General features: G+C 36.9%; 2 protein-coding genes across 5 annotated transcripts; one reads left to right on the plus strand and one right to left on the minus strand.

The window, feature by feature from the left end:
• Positions 1-2708: 2708 nt before the first annotated feature.
• On the minus strand, positions 2709-12366 carry hormad1 (HORMA domain containing 1). Of its 4 annotated transcripts, none has more exons than XM_058411651.1 (16): positions 12176-12305; positions 9725-9811; positions 9499-9643; positions 9192-9255; positions 9063-9099; positions 8921-8941; positions 8786-8812; positions 8545-8612; positions 6842-6993; positions 6505-6662; positions 6297-6380; positions 6151-6202; positions 5913-5953; positions 4998-5078; positions 4273-4317; positions 2709-4019 (listed from the first exon to the last, which is right to left on the minus strand). In XM_058411651.1, exons 2-16 carry the CDS (start codon positions 9755-9757, stop codon positions 3930-3932), a joined length of 1098 nt encoding a protein of 365 aa, XP_058267634.1. In that variant the 5' UTR covers positions 9758-9811; positions 12176-12305; the 3' UTR covers positions 2709-3929. The 4 variants fall into 4 exon arrangements, with proteins under 4 accessions (XP_058267634.1, XP_058267730.1, XP_058267819.1 ...); XM_058411747.1 differs by lacking the exon at positions 12176-12305 and adding an exon at positions 11935-11981 and having other exon boundaries at positions 9725-9815; XM_058411836.1 differs by lacking the exon at positions 12176-12305 and adding an exon at positions 11939-11971 and having other exon boundaries at positions 9725-9815.
• Positions 12367-18908: 6542 nt separating this feature from the next.
• On the plus strand, positions 18909-24327 carry ensab (endosulfine alpha b). Its single transcript, XM_058386866.1, has 3 exons — positions 18909-19125; positions 21580-21702; positions 21864-24327. The coding sequence occupies exons 1-3, from the start codon at positions 19072-19074 to the stop codon at positions 22035-22037; spliced, it is 351 nt and encodes a 116-aa protein (XP_058242849.1). The 5' UTR covers positions 18909-19071; the 3' UTR covers positions 22038-24327.
• Positions 24328-24827: the final 500 nt, after the last annotated feature.

A 24827-nucleotide genomic window follows, 5' to 3' on the forward strand; every position in this document is an offset into this window, starting at 1 on the left:
GTATGTGCAATACTGACTGCATTGTTTACAGTGTACTATAATTTTTACTTGCTTAGAACACATTAATAATTTGGAGTACTGTATGTGCAATACTGACTGCATTGTTTACGGTGTACTATAATTTTTACTTGCTTAGAGCACATTAATAATCTTGCATAGTCTTGTTTGTTCAGTGTTTACAGCTGGTTTATATGTGGAGGTGCTGTAATGGTGTGGGGAATGTTTTCTCTTCACACACTGGGCATGTTAATACCAATTAGTTGTCATTGTTGGAATGCCACAGACTATTTGAATATTGTCGCAGACCATGTGTATCCCTTCATGGCCACAATTCATTCACCATATCACAAAGCAAAAGTCGTCTAAACGTGTTATTTTATGAACATGACAATGTTCTCTTTTATTTCCAGTGTTCAGTGATCTTCAGTGGCCTTCCCAGTAACCAGATCTGAATCAAAAAAACATTGGGAAGTGGTAGAACAACAGGAGATTCACAGTCAATGTTGAATATGAAATATTCAAGATATTGAACATTTCATTTCTTTGTATTAAATATTTTAAAATAATAAAACTGTCTCTTTATTCCCAATGTTAAATAATAAAACAAACAGATTTTAAATGTGGTCTCACAATTTTTATCTGCATTGTATATATATATATATATATATATATATATATATATATATATATATATATATATACTGTACTTACAACAGTAAATACATAAGTAAAACGTTTTAACTTTTAATTTGTGGCACTATACATTTCTTCTTCAGTAACTGATTAATCCTGGGTGGCAATGGATCCAGCACCTATTTTAACAACACAGCTAAATTCCATCACAGGGATAAATGCACACACATTCACACCTGGGGCAATTTAGCATAGCCTCTCCACCTACTGGTATATTTATGTGTGTCACAATCACTCCTTCTCCAATATCAGATGGCTTCCCACTAGATAAGAGATTACTAATGATGCTGCGTTTGAAGAGATTATCACCAAAATGCAGTTGCTTTACTCACTCGTTTTTTTGGCTTAAAATATATTTGTGCATGTGTACAACTGCATGGTGAGGTTTGCAAATATATTATGAAGGAATGACATCCCCTGACTTCAGGTTCAGTTCACTGGACTGAAACGAAACTTTTTTTTTCTTTTAAAGTGTAGCTTCAAAGTGAAAACAAAATTCAAGTACACAATATATTTTCCTATCTTAGCCAAAAAAAACTGTTACGCCTGTAGGGAGGCTTAAAGCAAATTTAACCAACAGAGTAGCTATGTAGTAGTATAAATGTAATTAATGCATGCATGACAATTGTAGGTAAAAAACATTGTCTAGCAAGCAAGTTAATACAACTGGATTACTGGCAATATTAATTCAGCAAATTCTAATTGGAGGCTGATGCAGTTGAAAACTAACAAACTGTGAACATATTATACTGTAAGGTGGTAAAAAGGGCAAGCAAGTTGTGATTAAAATAGGTTTAACTCTGACTCCTTTAAAAAAGGACTTGGTCAGGGATTCGTTTCGATCTTGGGCTGTTCATGTGCATGTTTCCCCCACATTCTCCAGTTTCCTTCTACCACCCAAAAACATAGCTGCAGACGGGTCATCTATTTCAGAATGCCTGTAGGTGTGAATGAGGGTGTGTGTGGTGCTGTGATGAACTGGTGTGTAAGTTCCAGGATGTATTCCTGCTTGTTGCCCAAATGAAGCAGCCAAAATGTCACTGCAGCCAAAAAGCCTAATGGCTGAGTAACTGACTGAATGAATGAATGAATGAATGAATGGAATATAGTATTGAGTATGACCTTATTTGAGGACCTGATTATGATATAAAAATGACAACTATATCTAGTGAATATTACTTTAAAGTAATGAATTGGCATTTGGTTTGACCTTTGGCATTTTTTTTGCCCTTGCATTATTATTTACACAAATCAGTCACAATCCTTAGATAGTGAAGAAAAGCCCATGGTCTCTTTTTCAATCGAAGCATGCTAAGGGGATAGGGGATAGGCAAGCTACTGCACTGAAGAATTACTAATCAGCAGCAAAACATTTGCTGCCCTTCTGGCAAGGTCAGGGGATCAGGGTCCCCTGCTAAATGTCCAGAGCTCCTTTTGCTCTCCTAGCATAGAAGCCCTGAGGGGGAATAACACTCTGCCTCCCCCTCACGGCCTGACAGCAGCTCAGATCTCTGAACACGCTCAGGGCTCTCCCTGTCTCTAATCAGCCTGACAGCTCTGAGTGTTAGTCTCGAGCTCAACAGCCACACCAAACAGGTCTTGCATGAACAGCTAGACTTTTGGTATGCTCATGAAGTATCCCCTAAAATTTGGCATTTGTCATGACATAACTTAATTGACTGAGCGCTCTCAGCTGAATCCAGAATTCCCCTGTGCTCTCAGCGGTTTTCAAGGAAAATGGCTGCGCTTTGCATTATTTTTGAAGTTATTCTGAGCTGCTAGTGGTTTTATCACATGAACAGAAACTAAACAAATATCTTACGATCTACATGCATTTCCTCACACATTGCCCCTCATTCACAAAAATGAATATCGTCTTTGGCTAAAGCAGGAATGTTACACATTCAACAATACACTATTATAAATAATATCAAATAATACCATGTCTTCTTCTTAGCTGGCTATTCTAACTGGGCATCACAACACAATATTTCAGCATGTCTGTTTATGGATTATTTAATGAACTCTGCTTCTCACCCTCACTCTATGGGTCTGTGTGTGTATAAGTGACTAATTTGCAGTAGTATTGATCAGTGCTAGACAGGTGTAGTGCAGCTGGGCATATCTAAACACGCAGAAGCAAACAGAAGGGCAATTATTAAAGAAGATACAGTTTAAGGTGTAGTATGGAAGCAAGTATTTCACAGTTACAACAGCCATAAACAGATAAAGCTGTGGGTATTGCTTCGGCAAAATTATCTTAATGTGCATTCTTAGACTGTTTTTTCATCAACATATTTGATATATCTTTACTGTTTTAACATGCCCTTGTCTCGCATTAATTTATCAATCCAAGTAAACCCCTTAAAGGGCCATTAAGCTGATATAATATTGCAATCTGATGCAATTTTCTCCGTAAAACAGTGATAAAACAGAATTGTGGATTAGGCTATAAACCAATACAATCCAATACTTAGTACTTAAAAAAAAGACATTTGATCTTCTACATGGTTTTATATACCCAACTGGTTAATCTATACATGACAGCTTATGCAATTGTCGTCTTGTTTTGCTAGCTAGTTAGTACAGCTCTGTATGCAGTTTAAATGTATTTGCTGGCCTTATCACTAAGGAAATTGTGGATAAAAGGTGTACTACCCTCAGGAAAATCCACTCCTGTGCTTCAAGGAGATGGCCTAGATGATCCACACCTCTGAGTCATGATAAAGCAAACAAAGCCATATTGAACGCAGTATTTAAATAAGATCTATGTCTCATTTAATGTTTGCTTTAGTCCTCTGGAAAAATGCTACTGGTGCCATCTAGTGGACTATTATTATCTATCCCTAATGGAATTTAGGATAAATCCTAAAATTGCACCAACTCACTCTTGCTGATCTGCTCACAGAAATATTTTTTTATTTTCAAAAGTTTAAACTATATAAATATTAAAATAAACACATATGCATTTATAATTCAAATAAAACATGCTGGATATAGGTATCACTCAATATAGGGTAAAATCAAATAAACAAACAAACTCAACAATTTCTATTTGTATGCTTGAAAACAGGTTTGATTTAAAAACAAACACATCATTCCTGAAATACAAGTACCTTTAATTACTATTACAATGGATCGTTTAACATCTGGAATTCAAGCTATGAAGTTAATGCTATATGCACCTATGATGCCCTAGCTGTCCTGGGAACGTTACAATGTTTTCTGGCAAAGCGTTAGTGGTTTTCTTTAGGGACACTGAACTTGCGCCTCTTTGGAGCAGCAGGCAAAAGGTCTTGACTAAGTGGAAACTGAAACTGAGAAACCTACAAAGAGAGCAGGTATTAGATGCAATGCTACAAGATACAATTAACAGTTTTGATCATATTGGCACCAAAATTGATTGGTAAGAGTAATAATGAAGAAAAAATTCTTTTTTAGAGGTTATAGATTAAAATACTCAATACAGCAAATTATTGTAAAACAACACAGCTAATGCATGAAATACAATACATGCATTATGTGCATGTCTGCAGTTTTCCATAGCAGGGCTGGGTTAACATAAGTTTTTAAGCTTACTGGTTTCTTTTCCGTAGCTCGAGAAACTGTACCATCTTTCTTGTCCTATAATCCCAAAATAAACAAATTATTTCAATATGAGGTAAAAAATTCAGCATTATGAATAAAGAATTATGAAAAAATAATAGTAACAATAACAACAATAATAATAATAATTATCGTTAAATGTTGTTGTTTACACCACAGCAAGTTGGATGCTCTGATTTCTGATATACAGTGCTCAAATCTGTATAACAGTTTGGCTCGAACAGTAGTTCCAGCTGTAACATTAACAATTATTTAACATTTATTATCAGTTAAATAACAGTCATGGTTGTATGTGCTTTATGACAATCAAAGATTCCCAGCATAGGAAATTTTTTAGACCAGACGAGTTCATGCCCTTTGACAGGCTACGTTTTGAGAGTCAGAAAGAGAGAGAGAGAGAGAGAGAGAGAGAGAAGAGAGAATAATATAGGTGTGAACAGGAACAAATTTTCTCTCAAAAATTCCACAATGTCAATTCTTACTATAAACCAGTAAAATGCCATTCATCAATAAATTAAACATTGTAATCGATAGCAAAATCGCTGTGGTATAAGTGTAATAATGCACTCCAGACTGTCCTGTTATATGTAAATAATGCACTTTACACCCCCTGGCCCTCAATATTTTCATCTAACAGCACAAGTTGTTGTGGGTTTTTCTTTACATGAATAAATATATAGGAATATTGCGCTTCTTACAGAGTAATTGAAGACTCGGCCGCTCCTTGTTCTCCTGGCAGCCACACTGAGATCAGTTGTCTTCTTTACAAGACTGTCTGCCTGTATAACATAAACACACTTGAATCACAGTTTCCACTAAGAAGCCTAAGGGTATAACAAATAAGAAATATATCAATTGTATTTTTTTTTTTTAAATAAAATGCATCATTCACTTTTACAGTCTAAATGAATTATAGCAGATAATCAAATGAGATTTTTAGAGTAGAATGTTTTTGTGGTTCCTATTGCCCGGTTCTTCTTACACAATCTTACACAACAGCTATTGCAGGTAAATATAGTCTTAACCATTCTGAGAATTATTGTTCTTGTTCTTTCTTGCGCCTGTTGTGGGACCATGAGACTATTTGTAGTGTGATTTAATGTACCAGTCTACAGTTTGTATATTTTTAACTGCCATAAATGCACAGTGATAAAGCAAAATTTACAAAGTGAAATCAATGACCATGTATATGATAATTTCTGAAATAAGGTTTTAATAATCAGGGTTTAAACCAAGGTTTAACTTAATTGCCTCATGAAACAAATAGTTCTGTCATGAAGCTGGTTTAGAAGATGGCAAAAGAAAAAGCTTTATCAGGAATACTGTTAAAAATTCCTGTTAAGAATAAAAATTGCTTAACACCATTCTTAATTACGGTATAATTCCTTTTGTATTCTTCTTCTCATTATTATTATTAAATAATAATAATACAAATGCAAAAACCCATCTATAATCTGTACTATCCACACTTTTGACTGGTAAGGTACACTAGCATCAACAGCCTGTTCCTGTGTTTAAACTAGATTGTCGCAACTGAGAAAAAAAAAATCACTGGCTTTTAGAATTAACCCAGGCTCTGTTTTAAATATATTTACTATTCTTAATATAGCTACCATGAACTGTGAATTCTCCAGCATCTCCTCTTTGCTCAGATCTGTCGATGTGAAAACAGAAGGTACACACAATATTAAAATGCACATTTTCTTATATTTGTTTTGTGTATATTAATACTAGTATTACAAAATGTGATATCAGGATTATGTTGAATGCACTGTACTAATCTGTAGAACAAAGTAAAAAGAAATTAAATTAGAAATTGATGATTGTCTTAAACTATCCGAGAAAGCTTACCTGAGTTCTCAATACCAGTGTCAATAACAACATTTTCTTTAGATACAATCTCCTATTTAAAGAAAAAAAAATACAATAACTGCAACTTTAAGTGAAATTTATTGGAAAGTTACATCTTAGTACTATATTTAAAAAGCTGCCCTTACATGCTGAACCTTTGACACACAAACCATTTCATCTTCGTTTATTTTCCATCTATCCCGAGCACATACTGGTTCCTCATTGTCTACCTGCAAACGTTTAACAGGGTCACAGAGTTTACATTTAATTTTAAACTAAATTATATAACAAAATAAATTATAACAAAAATCAAAATCTAGATTTAACCATGTGTCCATAAAGTTCACATAGCACCTGTTCCAGTCTCTCCCTCTCAGTGGTCACATCCACTTTTAGGGTGTGGAAAGGCGTAACAACTTCTCCCATGGTCAGATTCACCGGCTCTTTCTGAAAGACCAGCGAGCTGTTTTCTCCTTCTTTAAAGCCCGGTGGCTGGTAGTCATGTGGAGTCACTGTTCAGCATGTAAATAGATATAATACATGAAAAAGTGCTGCGGAAAACTCTCTCAGATCTCAGTTGATGTGAATGTGCACTGAAGCTCTTGACTTGTATGGGCATAATTTGATGCATTGTGCTGCAGAATGTGCTGTAGATTTGCATGAATGAGCAGGTGTACAAGCTGTGATTTACCGTCATCATAGTAGAAGAGCTTCATGTTGAGGCACACGCTATCAGGGAGCGGGCCGAGGTTTTGCATCAGCATGTACAGTTTACGCACCAGCAGAATGCTGGATTTCTTTATGTCACTGCAGTCCATCTTAGTCATATTCTTCTGGTTTTTGCTGACAATTTTAGACAGAACATTTTCAAGCAAGATCATTTCCTCTTTCAAGGATCATAGGCTCTTTTTTTAGGATCAACTCAAAAAATATGGTACAGGTTTTAAGGTGCTGACATGTGTGAGTATTTTTGTGCTTAGTACTTTTGACTATCAGGGCAGATGACAGCCTGCTGAAGAGCCATGTCATTAGAACTAATACATTACCAAAAAGTAGGTTAGTTTCTCATCCCCTTTAAAAAGGAATGGCTCAGCATGACTCATCTGATCTCTTCTCATCATGATACAATTATATTTTACATAACATTCTGTTCTCACACAAAAATAATGGCATAGATGACAACTTACAGCTGACTAAAAAAATGCTAAAATGATTTAAAAAGAATTTAATAATTCATTTTTACATAAATTGAGCTTTTATTTTTTTAAAGAAATATAGTATGTTTTAGTGAGGATCCGGAAGAATCTCATTTTCTGGAAACTTGAAAAACCCAACAGCCTTCATTATGTTTTTTTTGTTTTTCATCTGAAATAAATTCCAAAATAATGTTTCTTTATACTGTCATAAGTATACAATTATTCTATCGAAATTGGCCTTCCATGGACCATAGCCAGAAAACACAGACTTTCTTTTGATGGATCCAATCAGTCGAATTCATCTGAAAAATATATATATAAACAAAAATATTTGACCTGTAAATTCAGTTGACTTCTTCTCTATAAAAAGCATGGCTCTGACTTAGTGTTTTGCCAGCATGTCAACCTCTATAAATGTTATTTTTGGAACTCCTGTACATCAATTTTTCATTATCAGCTGGGCCAAATAAAACCTCCCACCTCCTAAAAGCTGACTGTAAATGGACTGGCTGTTATATGTTATATGTGAGAGTGCATGAGTGTTTGTGTGTATATATATATATATATATATATATATATATATATATATATATATATATATATATATATATATATAATAAAAATATATAAATATAAATAATATTTTAATAATTTTAATAATCGCCCCATGGTCCATTGAACAGTGAACAGGGGTCAGTATGGGCCCTCTGCCTGGTCTGCAGCTGCGCAGCCCAGTATGCAGTAATCTCTGATGCTCTGGTGTTCTGACATTTTTCTATCAAAGCCAGCATTGACATTGCTCTAGCTAGACTAGCCTTCACTCTCTACACGCATCAATATGCCTTCAGCACCCATGACTCTGGCGCAAGTTCACTGGCTGTCTTTCTTAGACCATTTACACCTGCTGTTTTAGAGATGCGCTGAGCCAGTCATCTAGCCATCACAATTTACCCATGTCAAAGTCACTCAGGTCCTTATGCTTGTCCATTTTTCTACTTCTAACACACCAACTTTGAGAACTGACTTCACTTGCTGCCTAATATATCCCACCCCTTGACAGGTACTACTCTAACAAGCTAATCAATGTTATTCACTTCACCTGCCACACGAAAGCTCCTATGCGTTAATAACATTGTTAATAACACAGTTCCTTAAAGACTAATTAACATTCAAAAGTAGAGTATTTGTATATGATCACCTTTCAAAATCCAGCCGAGGTCCCTTTTCAGTGTACTGAATTCTAAACTGGTAGCATTCTGTTACTTTCTACAACAAGAAACACAGTTATTACAAACATGGTAAATAAGAAGGCAAATGGAAACCGTCACCTAGACCTCAGTGTTACTTATTTTGTGTTGCCAATGATATAAATCTCACATTGCCTTGCAATGTAGCATCATACTGCTACACCATTTTCAATAGCAAACAAAAACGCCTACCTCTGGGTATTCAGGATCAGAATACATCTACAAAAACATGAACAATGCATCCAAAACATAATCAAAGTAACATGGAACATGTCTGTAGTGAAACGTTACATTATTAGAACAATTATCCTGCCGAAATGTACTCACGGATAATAAAATCATTCGGAGCTGTCAAAAATAAACATTGATAAGTGAAATTGCAGTGTGTATAAAGTCGTTAACATTGAATGTACTGCACAAAGTTTTCAGAGAAAAGTTTCCAGTGCTTCTTCAGATGAAGGTGACTTACGTATCTCTTCTGAATGGCATCAAAACATCCCTGCAACCTGTATGTGTGCGTGAATCAGGAAATAAACACTGACATTTAAAAAAAAGGTACAAATTTCAGTACAAAGAGGATTATTTGTTAAATACTGACCACTGTACAATCTGACTGGCACCAGGGCAAGTCCGCTCCTCTCGAAGAATCATCACTTTCTGTTCTGGGGTAGGTGGAGCGGTTAAAAAGCATATGTAGAAGGGACAGCACCATGTTAACAGGATCAATGATAAGACATGTATTGATGGTAATGATATTACGTTATGCATGAATATTTTAGATTTTAGATGCAACGAGAGTATTGACCACTAATAAAAACAGATTACAAAAAAAATGGACTAAATTAACAATTAAAATTCTGTGAAACAGTATTTAAGAGCTTATTGTGTCAATGTAGTTCTCTTACCCTCAACATATTTACTCCCATATGCTTTTTCTGGAAAAAGACCCCGAAGGTAAGTGATGCTGGAGACAGCGATAGCTAGTAATTTCTTAACAACCACGAGTGACTGCTGCTCTGTGGCAACAGCATGTGGCAGCATCTGTGACTCCTGAAAATGGAAGCACATTTATGAGGAGTCAAGAGCAAGCATTTAGCTCGCTAATAAAACTGAGCCTGCTGTATACTTCACCTGATGAGTCCGCAAGCGCTGTTCACAGGCCATGACGATCAGAACGGTGTCTGTAAATTCTTTGGTCTCTCTGGTTGCATCAGTAAACTGACTGACAAAACAAAATTAATAGAGACAGCTTTTGGGTGTAAGTAAAAATTAAGATTAATCAGAAGTCATATTCCAGATATTATACAAATCTAGTCTGAAATAGGTTTCACAATGTGCCACTTTATGCTCACAAAAACGTCATTTGGCTGCAGAACTTTATAGTAACTGGAATCCAGTAATAAGATCAGTTATGTATAACAGAGCAAATATGTATAATATATAACATAAAATATATCAAATAATTTGAACTGCTATTCATTCAAACAACACCAGATTATCGTGCCTGAATGTACTAACAATAATATTCACTTGATTGTACTACTGGGTTTTATAATAATTTCAAGTCAAAATCTTAAGATCATTAAATCAAATTAAATAAGTGATCAAGTTTAATCCACTGTAAAATGGTCATTTTAAATTGCTCGTGCCTTGACCCAACACACATCAGCTGAATAAGACCTGTTTAGTTTGTTTCTGTAAGCTGCAAAATGATCATTATGCATATTTATTGTTTTATCTGGTATAGCAAATCTCCAATGCCAATTACTAGATTATTCATTGATTACTAGATTAAATAAATCCAATTACTAGATTTATTTATTGAATTGTGTCTAAAACACAACACTAATATTTGTTACTAACTGTTATTAATTTAAAAGGACTATATATAGTGGACTAATCTAGATCACAGGGTGAATGTCGGGAGGTGAGGTGGTACAGTGTCAACCTCGCTGCCTCACAACTCCTGAGTCTCTGATTCAATCCTGAGCTTGAGTTACTGTCTGTGTGGAGATCACACACCGGTTTCCTCCCGATTCTCCAGTTTCTTCTTACTGTATAAACACAATCAGACTGGCTACACTAATTCAGCCCTAAGTGGGATTAAGGATAAAGCTGTTAATGAACATGAATGAATGAACAATCTTATGAGTGCTATGAAAATCAGCAGTGCAATTCTGTAATTTGTCTTGTAAGCATAGTCTGGCAGACTCTGTATTCAATATTTTTAAGATACAGTAAAGCCGTTTCGTTTTTCTATTCTGTATACATCAATCAGGCATAATTGTGTTGGTCCCTCTTTTGCTGCCAAAACAGCCTGTTGTATTCTGACACCTTTCTATCAGAACCAGCATTAACTTCTTCAGCAATTTGAGAAACAGTAGCTCATCTGTTGGTGATCACACGGGCCAGCCTTCACTCCCCACATACATCAGTGAGCCTTGGCTGCCCATGACCCTGTCTCCAGTTCACCACTGTTCCTTCCTTGGACCACTCTTGATGGATACTGACCACTGCAGACCGGGAACACCCCACAAGAGCTGCAGTTTTGGAGATGCTCTGATCCAGTCGTCTAGCCATCACAATCTGGCCCTTGTCAAACTCACTCAAATCCTTACTCTTGCCCATTTTTCATGCTTCTAACACATCAACTTGCTCAAAATGTTCACTTGCTACCTAATATATCCCACCCACTAACAGATGAGATAATCAGTGTTATTCACTTCACCTCTCAGTGCTCATAATGTTATGGATGATCGGTGTATACTTAGACATACTACACTTTAAGACAATTTTATTGCTCACTTATTTGAAGTCACTGTCTCATACAACGTGAAAATTGTTTTATTGAAGTTCGGCAAACGAGTACCGTTGTGCGGCACTACTACCGCAAAGTGTCTAAAAGCCCCGCACCGCAATTTTGTGCGCGGCGAAATGTACCGTGTTATGACGAAAAGCGGCTCTGGTAACCGCAGGCTGTGAAGCCAAGTAAAGAGTGTTAGCTAGCCATCATTAGCATCACCTCAATTTAGTTACAGACTCTGTAACTGTCACTGTTTAGTAACATGTGCATGATTAGAGTCTACAAGAATTCATTTCACATGATTATGTCAAATACATGAGATTAAGTTAACGTTACTGTTAGTTTGGTCGGTATAATTTAGCGTTAGTGAGGTAAAGTTAGCAAAAGGAACTCTACTAAAAACGCTGTCCATTTGCGTGAAACGCTCTTTAATAAACCTATAACCCCATCTTACTAATAATTATTAATGTTAGGATTTTTAGTGTTTTGCTGCTTGTTGTAAATTTCAATCAGCCCAAAGCACCTCAGTAACACATACCTACCGCAGATCTGTGAAGCTCCTTAACTAACAAGCGTTAACAAAACGATTCTTTTTATTGATTCGACTCATATGATTCAGTACTCGAAAATGATTCGAAACTTTTACTTATTAATTATTTCTTTTGCAAATTTTAACCAGCACCAGATGTAGATTCCTGTGTATTTAAGTAAATACTATTACAGTGAAGACCCAATTTATTTAATCCCATTTCCCCCAGCTGTATATATACACTACTCACAAAAAGTTCACCCGAAAGCCGAATCCATGAATCGACCAATAAATTTTCTGGTTCATTTAGAATTGGTATTTAAACAGTCCTCTTCATCATGCTGTTCACATTTTGACATCATGAAACCAAGACCACACCTAACAATTGATCAACAGTACCTCGCCATTGCGAGGCTTCAAACAGGATGTTCTCAGAGGGAAGTGGCCACTGAGCTTAGAGTGTCACAGAGTGTCATTAGTAGATTGCGACAGAGATACAGAGAAACTGGAAGAGTCACAGAAAGGCATAGAAGTGGACGCCCTTTGGCCACATCCCACGTTGATGACCGCTTCATTGTGAACAGTGCCCTGTGGAACCGGATGATGAATGCCACTCAACTCCAGGCACATTTAAGGGAGGTGAGAGGCACCCAAGTGTAACGTCAGACCATTCAAAACTGTTTACATCAGCATGGTCTGTGTGCTAGACGACCTGCAAGGGTACCTGACCACACCACCAGGCACAGGCATCATCGTCTTGCATGGGCCAGGGAGCATTTACGCTGGACGAGGGACCAGTGGGCCTAAGTGCTGTTCTCTGATGAAAGTCGATTCACATTGAGCAGAAATGATGGCTGCCAAAGATGTAGGAGACGTCAAGGAGAGCGCTATGCATCAGCCACTGTTGTGGTGGTGTTACAGTCTGGGCAGGTGTGTCTACTCAATACAGAACTGCCCTACATCTTGTGAATGGTTAATCCATTAATTCAGTCATTGTGCCCCTGCATGAACAACACAGGCCTAATTTCATCTTCATGGACGACAATGCTCCAGCTCATCGAGGTCGCATCATTAGGGAATGGCTGCTGGAGGCTGGGGTACCTCAGATGGAGTGGCCTGCACTTTCTCCAGACCTGAATCCCATAGAAAACCTATGGGATCGGCTGAGTCGCCGTGTAGAGGCTCGTAACCCTGCACCCCAGAACCTCAATGACCTGAGGGCCGCCCTTCAAGAAGAGTGGAATGCCGTGGCTCAGCAGACAATAAGTCGACTCGTGAACAGCATGAGGCGTCATTGTCAAGCTGTAATTGATGGTCAAGGGCACATGACATATTGTTGAGACATTGACATTTTTTGTTGTGGTATACCCACCACTGTTGTTGGCTTTTGTTTCAGTAAATTGTTTGAGATGAGGAAATCACCATTGCATGCTTCTATTACTTAAATACCATACTTTCATGTATTTTCTTTCAGTGGTGCACAGGGGTCAGCATTGGGTACCCTGACTGTTCTGCGGTTATGCAGCCCCATGTGCAACAAACTGCGATGCACTGTGTATTCTGACACTTTTCTATCAGAACCAGCATTAACTTCTTCAGCAATTTGAGCAACAGTATGTCTGTTGGTTTGAATCACACAGGCCAGCTTTTGCTCCCCATGTGCATCAGTAAGCACCCTGTCGCCAGTTCACCAGTGCTCCTTCGTTGGACCACTTTTGATAGATCCTGACCACTGCAGACCATGAACACTCCAGAAGAGCTACAGTTTTGGAGATGCTCTGAACCAGTTGTCTAGCCATCACAATGTGGCCCTTGTCAAACTCATTTTCCATAATGTTACGGCTGATCAGTGTATACTACACTCCAAAATTTGTTTGGGAAAACATTCTGAGCATAAAACATTTATTCTTTAAATGTACTAGTGTGACTGATTAAAACTATAAACATTTAATATTACTAGTTAATTAGTTCAAGTTAATGTGTAAGTGAGATGTTTTTCATTTCCCTATATAGCTTGTACACATTGGAATAAAATGATGCTTTTTCAGGACCATGGTGCAACATGTACCAATAAAGTGCACAGGACTACATAAAGTGCAAATACAAAGTGTGAGATGAATGCAGGAAAAATAAATACACTGGACAGTAAATACACACAACAGTGAAAGTACAACAGAACAGTGTTGTGTTGGAAAATTATTGTGCATTGCAGTAGTAATAACTGTAGCAGCAATGTTAAGTTAGCAGCAAAAGGAGTCTCATAAATAATAAAAATGTCCAATGCAGAAAGTGCAGGTGTGCCATGGTGTTTCAAGAGTCCTACTAAGTTATGACTAGCCCAGGTGAGCGTTGGGAAGCAGCAGGGAGTTGAGTATTCTGACTGCCTCAGGAAATAAACTGTTGAGTCTGATGGTGGTATTGGCACAGATGCTCTTGTACCTTCTGCCAGATGGCAGGAGGATGAAAGGTCCATAAAAGGGGGTGGGAGGGGTTTTCCTCAATACTGTTGGCTATATGGTTGCAGCAAATGTTGTATGATGGGTGGAGAGACCACCAGTAGACCAATTACACCCACCTGTTTTGAATGATGTAAAACCATAATGTTTAATGCACCAAATAGGATTTCCAAAATCGATGTGAATGTGTTTAGACCCTGTAAGAAAAAAAGAGGGTTGTACTCTTAGTGTTAAAATGTATTCAGTGAAAAGGTTCAGCAATTATGTATTTACAATGCATTACAACAAACAAATGAAATCTAACTGAAGAACAGTGACAATAGTGGAAATAAAAAAATGTGTGCCAATTTCTTGCTATCACAGGAAAGCAGGAACTTCTGAGTGTGTGCCTGCCTACTACTCTCCTCAGTTCTGCCCCAGACCTACCCCCAAAATATTGCATAATTTAAGCATATAAATCATTAGAGATTGAGAGAGAGAGAGAGAGAGAGAGAGAGAAAGAGATACAGACTGAAAATTAAACTTACTTTTGAATTGTGCTCAGTCAATGCAACTGAATGCAATTAACCACAAATTATTTCAGCTAGAACTACAGCATATTTAGCACACAGAACCAAAATGTTAATTAAAAACATCCAGTGGCATATTATATTAAAAATGTTTAAAATTAAATTTAAATATGTTAAATATGTTTTTGTAAGTTAGTGGTGAAAATGTATTTATTTGGCGATTTATTTGTACCATCAAGTTTTGCTAAACTGAATGTGAATCTGCTTCCACTCCCTCTGGAACCCAGGAAGCCCATGGATGTGATACCCGACTTAGATATAGTACCGCTGTGCTCATAAACCAAGGTTGTAGCATCACAAATGTCTAGTATCAAAGATCTCAACCACACACTGCAAGCAGGCAGAGCTCAACAACACCAATGTTGATGGGGATGTTTCCACCAACAAGTTTAATCATTTTTATACTAATTTTAAAGCAATTTTAAATACAAATATAGTAAACTATACTTAAAACAGGAGAGTTATTAATGAAAAACTATTTGACATTTGACCTTGCTGTGGCCTTGACCCCGTTTGAATCAGTTCCAAAATTTGATCAGGTCATCTGCTCATTACAATGATAATTCAATATAAATCCTAAAAACATTCAAATATTCTTAGAGATATCATATTAATGAGAATATCAGATGGAAGCATGGATAAATGGGTGTCTGGATGTCTTGAATATAGTCAAATGTATCTAGTATTTCATTTCACAATATTACAATAAATTATTATTACATTGATGATAAGACAGATATGACTGACATTCCAACAAATGGGTAACAAATTAAACATTTTCCTTCTTTATAATTCATATACTGTACATGCTGTCTAGGATATGTTTGTTTTTGCTATTGCGAGTATATACTTTCACATGCTACTTTTGCCATTTTATATTAAGATACAAAAGTAAAGTGAAGGAAAGAGATCAGAGTTTTCTTTAGGCAAGCATGGCAGAGTTTCAAACAAGTTTTTACACGCAGCCTGCAGAGCAAAAAGGTTTCACCTCTGTAAACCTCTTCTCTACTTTTTTTTTTTATTCTTTCTTTTTATGAGACCCTTCCCCTTTTTTTCTTCTGTTTTTGATTCCACTCCAAAATCCCTGAAGGCAGATTCGAAGGCAAACCTTGTCCAGCAACAAAACTATAAAGCTACAGTGCATAGCAAAAAAAGAAGCATGATTATTGTGTCAGAAATTGAATACTTTATAATACACTATATGGCCAGAAGTATTTGGACACTTATTTCTGGGCCTTGTGGTGGCTCAAAGATGGGACCACACAGTTGTCTAGAAAACCTTTGTGTGCTGTAGCATTAAGATTTTTCTTCATGTCCAGCTTCATGGTGACACAGCCATGAGAGAGAGAGAGAGAGAGATTCAGATCTTAGAGTCAGATTTTATACTGTTGCATGTATAAAAAGGATTCAAGACTGATGGAGTTTTGCTGAACAGGTTAGGTAACATTTATTACTTCTCTAATTTTATATGAAGCTAGAGAAAGGATAGTAAGCCCATTTATTCTTGCTGTGGAGTTTATGTTGTAAAATATTAATGACGTTGTTGAGCTAGAACTCATGACAGTTGGTGGTTTTAGTTCTCTATTTGCCTGATCTGTGACTCTTGAGCTTATCCTGTGGGTTTTAGCCAGTGTGAGAACACAGTCCAGTTCATGCTTGTGGCAAACTTATTTCATGAGTTAAATAGCAAAAGATACAAAGTAGATAGCAACATGCACAGTACAGGTATTATTATTTTGCTAGCTAGAGTTAACAGCCTATGTGTCATATCCCTGGCGATGTACAGCCATAAGGGAAAGTACCTACACCTGCCATTGTACACTCGAGTTTGAAATAAATTAACCACAGAAAAGTTTTCCCAGCTAACCACTTCATAGCAACACAAACAACAACATGGTTGAAATGGCTGGTAATCATCTGTTATTCACTTGCTTCACACCAACATAGAGAACAAAAAGTATCTCTCTCTCAACCTGTTCGGACTCCAAACCTCTGACACAGTGTTATTTTTAAACTACAATTTTTAAACTACAACTTTCCTTTTTAATTCCATAAGGAATTTTCTTGACTTTTAAATTCTGTTTTTCTTCTTCTATTTTTCAATAAATATTACTGTATTTACATTATTTATTATCATGCAATTTGTGCTAATATGCAATAATGTGCAGGAGATGAATTTCCAAGTTAATAAAAGGTTAAATTCGGGATTAAGGTAATAAGCGGGGCCAATTTTCATTATATTTGGGTGACAAGATTCCCCGTTTTTTTCCCATTAATTGTCAGATATGGCACAGAAATATAAAGATAATACATAATGTTTTTCATTTTTGGCAAAAACATTTCTATTTTTGTCAGTGTCTTAGCTTCAATGTAATTTTAAGGCTATTAACTTAAACAGGTCATTATTTGTCTAAGTAATATTCATTTTGAATCACCTTAGTACTTTAAATTCAGAAACAGTGATTTGAAATTATATTATTACAGTAGACTTTGAATCCAGGACAGTATGTCAGGTTAAAGCTACTTGGCATAATAAAGCCAAATGAATAAGAAACTGAAATACAGGATAAAACATTGTGACCATCAAGTGTTTGCATTGACACAAATAGCAATTGTGTCAGGAATATTGGACTTTCCCTGTTGAAGCTATGCAGAATTTGTGGTGTAGAAGGAGCCCAGGGCCACCAGATGGCCTCCATGAAAAACTCCTAAGGAAAAAGTGGAAACAGGAAAGCTGATAAAATTCAGTATGTCAAATAAAATGTCAAATATTATTTAAAAAGAAAATGGGGCAAAATTTAAATATAAGGTGTGACATACACCGATCAGGCATAAAATTATGAGCAGTGACAGGTGAAGTGAATAACACTGATGATCTCCTCATCATGGCACCTGTTAGTGGGTAGGATATATTAGGATACATTTTGTCCTCAAAGTTGATGTGTTAGAAGCAGGAATAATGGGCAAGCGTAAGGATTTGAGTGAGTTTGACAAGGGCCAAACTGTGATGGCTAGACGACTGGATCAGAGCATCTCTAAAACCGCAGCTCTTGTGGGGTGTTCCCAGTCTGCAGTTGTCAGTACCTATCAGAATTATCCTTTAAGTCCTGAAAGTCCAGTCCTGTAAGTATCCTTTAAGTCTTGTTATTTGCGAGGTGGGGCCTCGGCGGGTCCATGCATCGCAACTTACAGGACTTAAAGGATCTGCTGCTAAAATCTTGGTGCCAGATACCACAGCACACCTTCAGGGATCTAGTGGAGTCCATGCCTTGATGGGTCAGGGCTGTTTTGGCAGCAAAAGGGCGACCAAAACAATATTAGGCAGGTGGTCATAATGTTATGCCTGATCATTGTAGTCCACAAATACTTCTTGCCAGGTCCAGCAAAAAAAGAAAGGTCTATTTCAAACCTGCCCATCAGAAGCTATGTTAAAATCTGAATCGACACTGCACATTTTTATTCTTTCATTCATCTACAGGTCAGGAGCCTATCCTGGCAAGAGATTGCACTTTAAATTTTGACTGTTGGCCAAAAAAATAAAATAAAATAAATTATTGAAAGCCAAAATACATTCCCACAGAATTCACTCAATATCAATTTCTTACGAGGCCGCTTTTGTTAATAATAGTAATAAGGCAACTTTTTTGTAAAACATCCTGTGCATTTGATCTGTCCATGAAGACTTTTAGACCAACTAGTACTGGTAAATGGTCACCAATTACCAGTTAGAACTGGATTCAGCTCAAACAGGTCAAACACCATCACAACCACATACCAAAGGAAACTGGTAAATCATGTCTCAAATTATAGCTTGAACAAATAACGTGGTCACCAGTTTAGACTGACTTCAACCTGACTTTCCAGCTGAGTAATGATGCATGTTGACTTTGCATTATTACCCCGTCCTCTCCTTGATGTTTTTAGCTGCCCGGTAACAGTTACCACTGTATGTATAATAGCAGCGCACGCTGATTTCTGAGAGGATTGCCTGGCTGCTCTGGCGACAGGCTGCACAGTTACTCGCATTCAGTACAGCGTGGGCGGGCGAATCATTCTGGAGAACGCTACAGATTTCTCCTACAAGCATCCTAATTCTCGTTTTCTATAGAAGTTGGCCAGCAATGTCAGATAACCAGGATACCGAGACGTTATCGGGAGAGTGCTGTGAGACACAGGTGGGCGTTTGAGGAGGCTAGTCAGCTAGCTATGTTTTACAAGCTAGCACTGGTTAGGCTAAGCTGTTGTGTCTGTTAGCAAACAGCGCCTATAGCTAGCTAGGTATGTTAGCTGTCCTGGACGATACACCTTGAAACCGTGTGATTTATGCGCTTACTAATTTGCACGGGTTACGGGTCTTTAAAAAAAATATATGTAGCGTGTATGAATTTGCTGATATGAAACAAACTAAGGTTCAGGAGTTTAGCTTCAGATGTCAACAGGGCTGCTGCAGTGCGAGTTTCCGCTGTAGTCAGACAGCACCATGTAAATCACTGAGCCCAGAGCTCTGCCAAAAAGGCCTTCATTTTAAAGCAGGATCTAAATGTGTGATCAATCCTGTAAGATATGTATATAAATATATCTTATTGCCCTGGTTCTCAGTAGGTTTGGTGTATTGACAGAAGGAGAGGCCATGCACCTGATCATGCCTGTAGGGCTGGGCTGCTTTAAATTTGCAGTATTCCTTCAATGTGTCTTGTTGCTCTGCGTATTTGCATTGAGGTCTTGTCCATTTTGCATCAGGATTTCCCCATTTTGCAGGCATGTGTACAAACGATCTGACCGCATAAACACGCGTATATAAACATGACGGGGTTATTATGCTGTTTCATGCAAAAGCTGAGGCTAGCTGGTGCCGAATATGAATGGAAAGGAAATAACATCTGTAATGTTTATATTCCGAGATATAATCACATTTATAATATAATCTATCATTCAGCTCCTGCTCAGCAACTGGGCCTGTGTTTTGGTCAGAGCAGGCTGTAAGATAGAAAGGAAAGATTTTCTGAATTATTGCTGGTAATGCGATATATTTAAGGCAAGGATGTAAGAAAATGCCATTTAGATCATCTGAAAGATTTATTGATCAATTTAGTAAGAACTAATAAGCAAGCTGGAGAATAGCTCAGACAGCTCAACCTGTGTTTTAACTGCTTAGACCAAGCTGATCTCTTTTTAGTTATATATCAAGATAGAATGCAAACATTGCCATGCTTAGATCTGGTAATGAGTTGTGAAAATAAATCAAATGAATTGTTGTTCATCAAACCTATGAAAATTCACATTGTAAGAGTGCAGTCTCTAAAGGTTTGTAATGTAATATTGCAGAAGTTCCTGACCCTACTCGTGTAAGTGATTTGTCCAATAGAGGGCAGCAAATGAACGTGACAATGACCAACAAAGACAGACAATGCTAGATTCAATCTGATGCTCTGTTTCAGCACAGTATCTTAAAAAAAATACAGCCCATATGAAACATAAAGCATATTTCATCCTGCAAGTGTCAGGCCATGTGAGCTAATTCAATATGGGACTGTATATCTGTTTAGCTTAAATGGTAGGCAGCTGCTTGGCAGGACTTGTTTTTCTGGCACTAAACTAGTCACGAATATTTGAGCTTGTTAATAGCTGCATGCATGTTATAATGTGAATTTCACTTTTTGCAGCCTTTCAGAGAGTTGCGTACGTTCATGCCGAATTAATCTTGAATTAAGTTGTCCATACAGTATAAAGATATAAAATAAATCTATTTGCAGGCATCCAGCATCAGCCTACATGTTTTGTGTTTTCTACAGTTGGAGTGACTCAGAAATTCTTGGCAGGGTGTAGCAGATCATTCCTGATACTGGTGTTGAGATGAAATGTCTGAGCTATACCTGTTTGTCTGGGGTGTTGTGACAACCATATGTTAATCAACCATATGTTAATCTGTATTATAAAGAAATATAGTAATAAGAACACTGCATTGTAGGAGTTTGAGTCCATGAATTAAGTAACGTTGGTAAAAAAAATGCATGTGTTCAATGTACTTTCTGGTTGCACCTAGTTACTGTTGTATGTTGAAACGCAACATGTACAGTCATGCACAGTCCAAATTCCTGTGAAGCCTGTCAGGTTGTTCAGGTTTTATGCTAAAACAGTTGTGTGTTTATTAAGGACCTTTTCAACATTAACAATGTTAATCTTAAACATATAAATGAGCATTTACGTATTTCTAGCATGAATTTAAGCCTAGTTAGGCTTTTTTGCATGCCACAACTCTTGAAAAATTTAGGTGCAAACTTTCATGATGAGTTCATTTGCTTCTTAAATCAGTTCCTGCATAAAAGACCTGGGTGACTAATCTGAGGAATTTATTGGTTAATTTTAAGGTTTGAACATGTGGTGATAAATAAAAGCTGCCATGCTCTTGTAATGAAGACTAATCCGAATAATTACCCATTTAAGAGGAAGTGTCAGTTTCCAGCATGGGTGTGATTTCACGTTTCATGAGTGCATGTGTCTTCAGCTGAGAGCGCACGTGTATGGGAACACGTGTACATTCTTGTTTTTGTTGTTGTTGGTGTGCTCGGAGTTTCACGTTCATGCCGCACATTCTGCATTCCACCATGACTTGTTTCTTGTTTGTGCAGGAATCTCAGGACCCAAACTCAAATCCTGTGAGAACAGAGGAGGCCAAACTGAAAGCGAAGTATCCCAATTTGGGCCAGAAACCAGGAGGATCAGACTTTTTGATGAAAAGACTTCAGAAAGGAGTAGGTGACAGTACATTAGAGAAATAATTTGGCATATTGCCTTCCTTTGTTACTTCTAATGTGAAGTAAAACTTGTAATGAATTGGAATCTCTTTCTTTCTTTCTTTCTTTCTTTCTTTCTTTCTTTCTTTCTTTCTTTCTTTCTTTCTTTCATTCTTTAGCAAAAGTACTTTGATTCAGGTGATTACAACATGGCCAAGGCAAAGATGAAGAATAAACAACTACCAGCGGCAACTGGTCCAGAAAAGAGTATCGTCACCGGTGATCACATTCCAACTCCGCAGGACTTGCCGCAAAGAAAGTCCTCCTTAGTCACAAGCAAACTGGTTGGCTAATCACTACCTCAGATCCTGAGCGACCCCTTTCCAAATTTTCTCTCCTTGACTTCAGAGCTCCATTGGGGTTGTGCACTATTTGCTTGTTTTTTTTTTAAACTTTATTATAGTTTGTTTTGTTTTTTAACCACCTCTATCCCCTCTCAACAGCTCTAGCCTGATCCACCATACTGTCTCTCACACATCTGGTTAAAGAGCAATTATTTGAATCAGTGAAGGGCCAGGTAAGGTGAATGGCCATTTTAATGCACTTTATGATCTATACACCTTCTACAGGAATGAGATCAAGCTCTTTGTTTAAATTTGTGGCGGTCACAGCCAGTTTGATCCCTTATCAAATATCAATCATATTTACAGGTTCCTAGAGATGATACACTTTGTTCTTTGGCATTAGCAGCATAAGATTGTGTTATAAAGCATATACATTCTGCTTAACTATTTGGCAACAAGTGCATGTTGGCCACGTCTGTAATTTCTCATCTGGGTCTGATGAAATGTTTGCTTTTTGAATTCAGAAATGACTAAACTCAGTACTCATCAATAGGCTCGAGTTAGAATGTAAATAGACCAAAATGTTGAAATTCATGTGTCACGAAAATCAAAAGTGCTTCAACTAAGGACCTGACCCAGCACAGAACATAATTTTCAGGACACCTGATTTGATGTGGTTTTGGAAAACCAGTCAGCTTTGTACTGAGTAATCATGAGGGATAGCTCAGGCTCATAATTGTTAAGGTAATAAATGTAAGTGTACATTGATTACTTTTGCCACCAGTATGATGCACATCAGGAGTTACCAAGGTACAATCATTCAGTCTGCAACATTAGTGTGTGTGAAGCAGAGACACTAAGAGGATATACAGGCAGATGGAAAAGCACATTACATGTGGTGAAATACATTTTAATAATTTAAGTGTGTTCAGGTAAAAAAAAAAAAATCATCATAAAGTTCATTCGTCTGGTGTTGACATGTCTGCCTTCCCAATCATGGAAGGCTAACTTGTGATCTATAGGAAAATTCTGTTTAGGGCGGTGAGGATCTTAAGCTTAGTTTGTAATGACGTCTGTACTAAACACACCTAATTCAAAAAAAGCTACAGCTTTACACTCCCTTAACTCTGGAAGTTCAAATCCCATTTAAATGATTTCATATTTACAAACCATGTACAGGGGTGATGCAAGTCTATCAGTAACCTAAAGGATAATCAGATTTTGCTGAAAACTATTCAGGGACTTTAACTGCATAATCATATTCATAACCTGCATATTGAGTGGAATTCTTTGTTAAAATTGTTGGTGACTTACACCCATGTGCGTGACCGTGACGGATGTAAGAATGACATCAATACGTTGGCTTGAGAAAATTTGCAGGCAAAATTGAGAAGTATGCATTTTGCGCATGATTACGTTTGAATGTTGTTTGGGTGTTTATTGTGAATAATGTATTATGTACAGTGTTGTACCATAACCTCTTTTAGCTGATCTCAAATTGTAAATAGATATACATTTATTTTAATAATTGTATTTGTTTTCATAACCAACATAGCTTCATTTTTCTTATCTTCCACTCTACAGGTTTCCTATTAACATTTTCTTTTGTGAAGTTGTTTGCTAAACAGCTTCCTTTGCAACATTTTCCGCTCATTAATATGAAAAATTTGTAAGAACCCCATAAATATCTATAATTTTTCTCATTACAAGACTTCCAAAGTTCAGTTAATTAGAAAACACACTGGGTTACTGTTAAGGCATATGTAGTTGTATAAAGGTGTAGATGAGGAAACCTTCCCAAGTTGTGTATATTTGTATAATAATGATACAAGTATCTTTATTCTAATATTTTGTCAGCTATTTTGTTGGAATCATACAAGAGATAGCCAGGAAAGGCTCTTTAGGAAAAACTGCTTTAAAAACAAGGAGAGCTATGGGGCTGGATAATGAGAGTCATGCAAATATTTCATTTTGCATTAAAAGGTCAACTCACCACAGCTTTAATATGAACTGCCCCATACACTGCTTCAACATTTTGGAGTTCCAAAAACTAATGTTTACTGTGTGTATCTGTGTACTTAGTGCTGTACATGCACAGACAGACATGCATGCACCTTACCTTTATGTATTTATGATTTAAGAAGACTACTGTGGAATAGGCTTGGAGAAATGATAAATATGCAAGGAAAAGAAATTGGTTTTGAGCTTTGTCCTCAGCTGTAATGATCTCAAGATCTGTCAAGTTCTGAAAGATGGAAAAAGCTTAAGATTATTGTCTGGAATAAAGTTTTACATTGTCGTTGTGTGGATATCTAATTTAAAACTGCTTAGAGTTAGATGGGAAAGAGTTTAAGAGGTTGATACAAAACAATGCATATATTTAGAGAGAATAAAGTGGCAAATGGTCGGTGGATTTTTCTTTTGCATCTAAAATACAATTCAGAAATTATATTTTGGAAATAATTCCATACAAAAATTTAAAAAACTAAAAAGAAGGAAAGGAAAAGAAATTAGTAACTTTGTAAGGAACACTGCAATACAAGATAAAGCAACTTTAACCTTAAATCTGAACCTGTTTGGCTAGTGTTCTATCATAAACTTTTCTTCTAAAAGCAGTAATGAGAATGCAGGTATTTTTGGAGTGTGATCTTGCTTGTGTTCACAGATCATAGACATTACATGTATTATTAATTTGTTTTCTTGGTATGATCATAAACCAGAAGTAGACAAAACTGCACCAAATTGAGAAAGGCCAGCACACTGTACCATGTTGCATGTTTCCTTAGCTTATCCTGGGGT

Source organism: Hemibagrus wyckioides, linkage group LG01, assembly GCF_019097595.1.
Source record: "Hemibagrus wyckioides isolate EC202008001 linkage group LG01, SWU_Hwy_1.0, whole genome shotgun sequence".
Classification (NCBI taxonomy): domain Eukaryota; kingdom Metazoa; phylum Chordata; class Actinopteri; order Siluriformes; family Bagridae; genus Hemibagrus; species Hemibagrus wyckioides.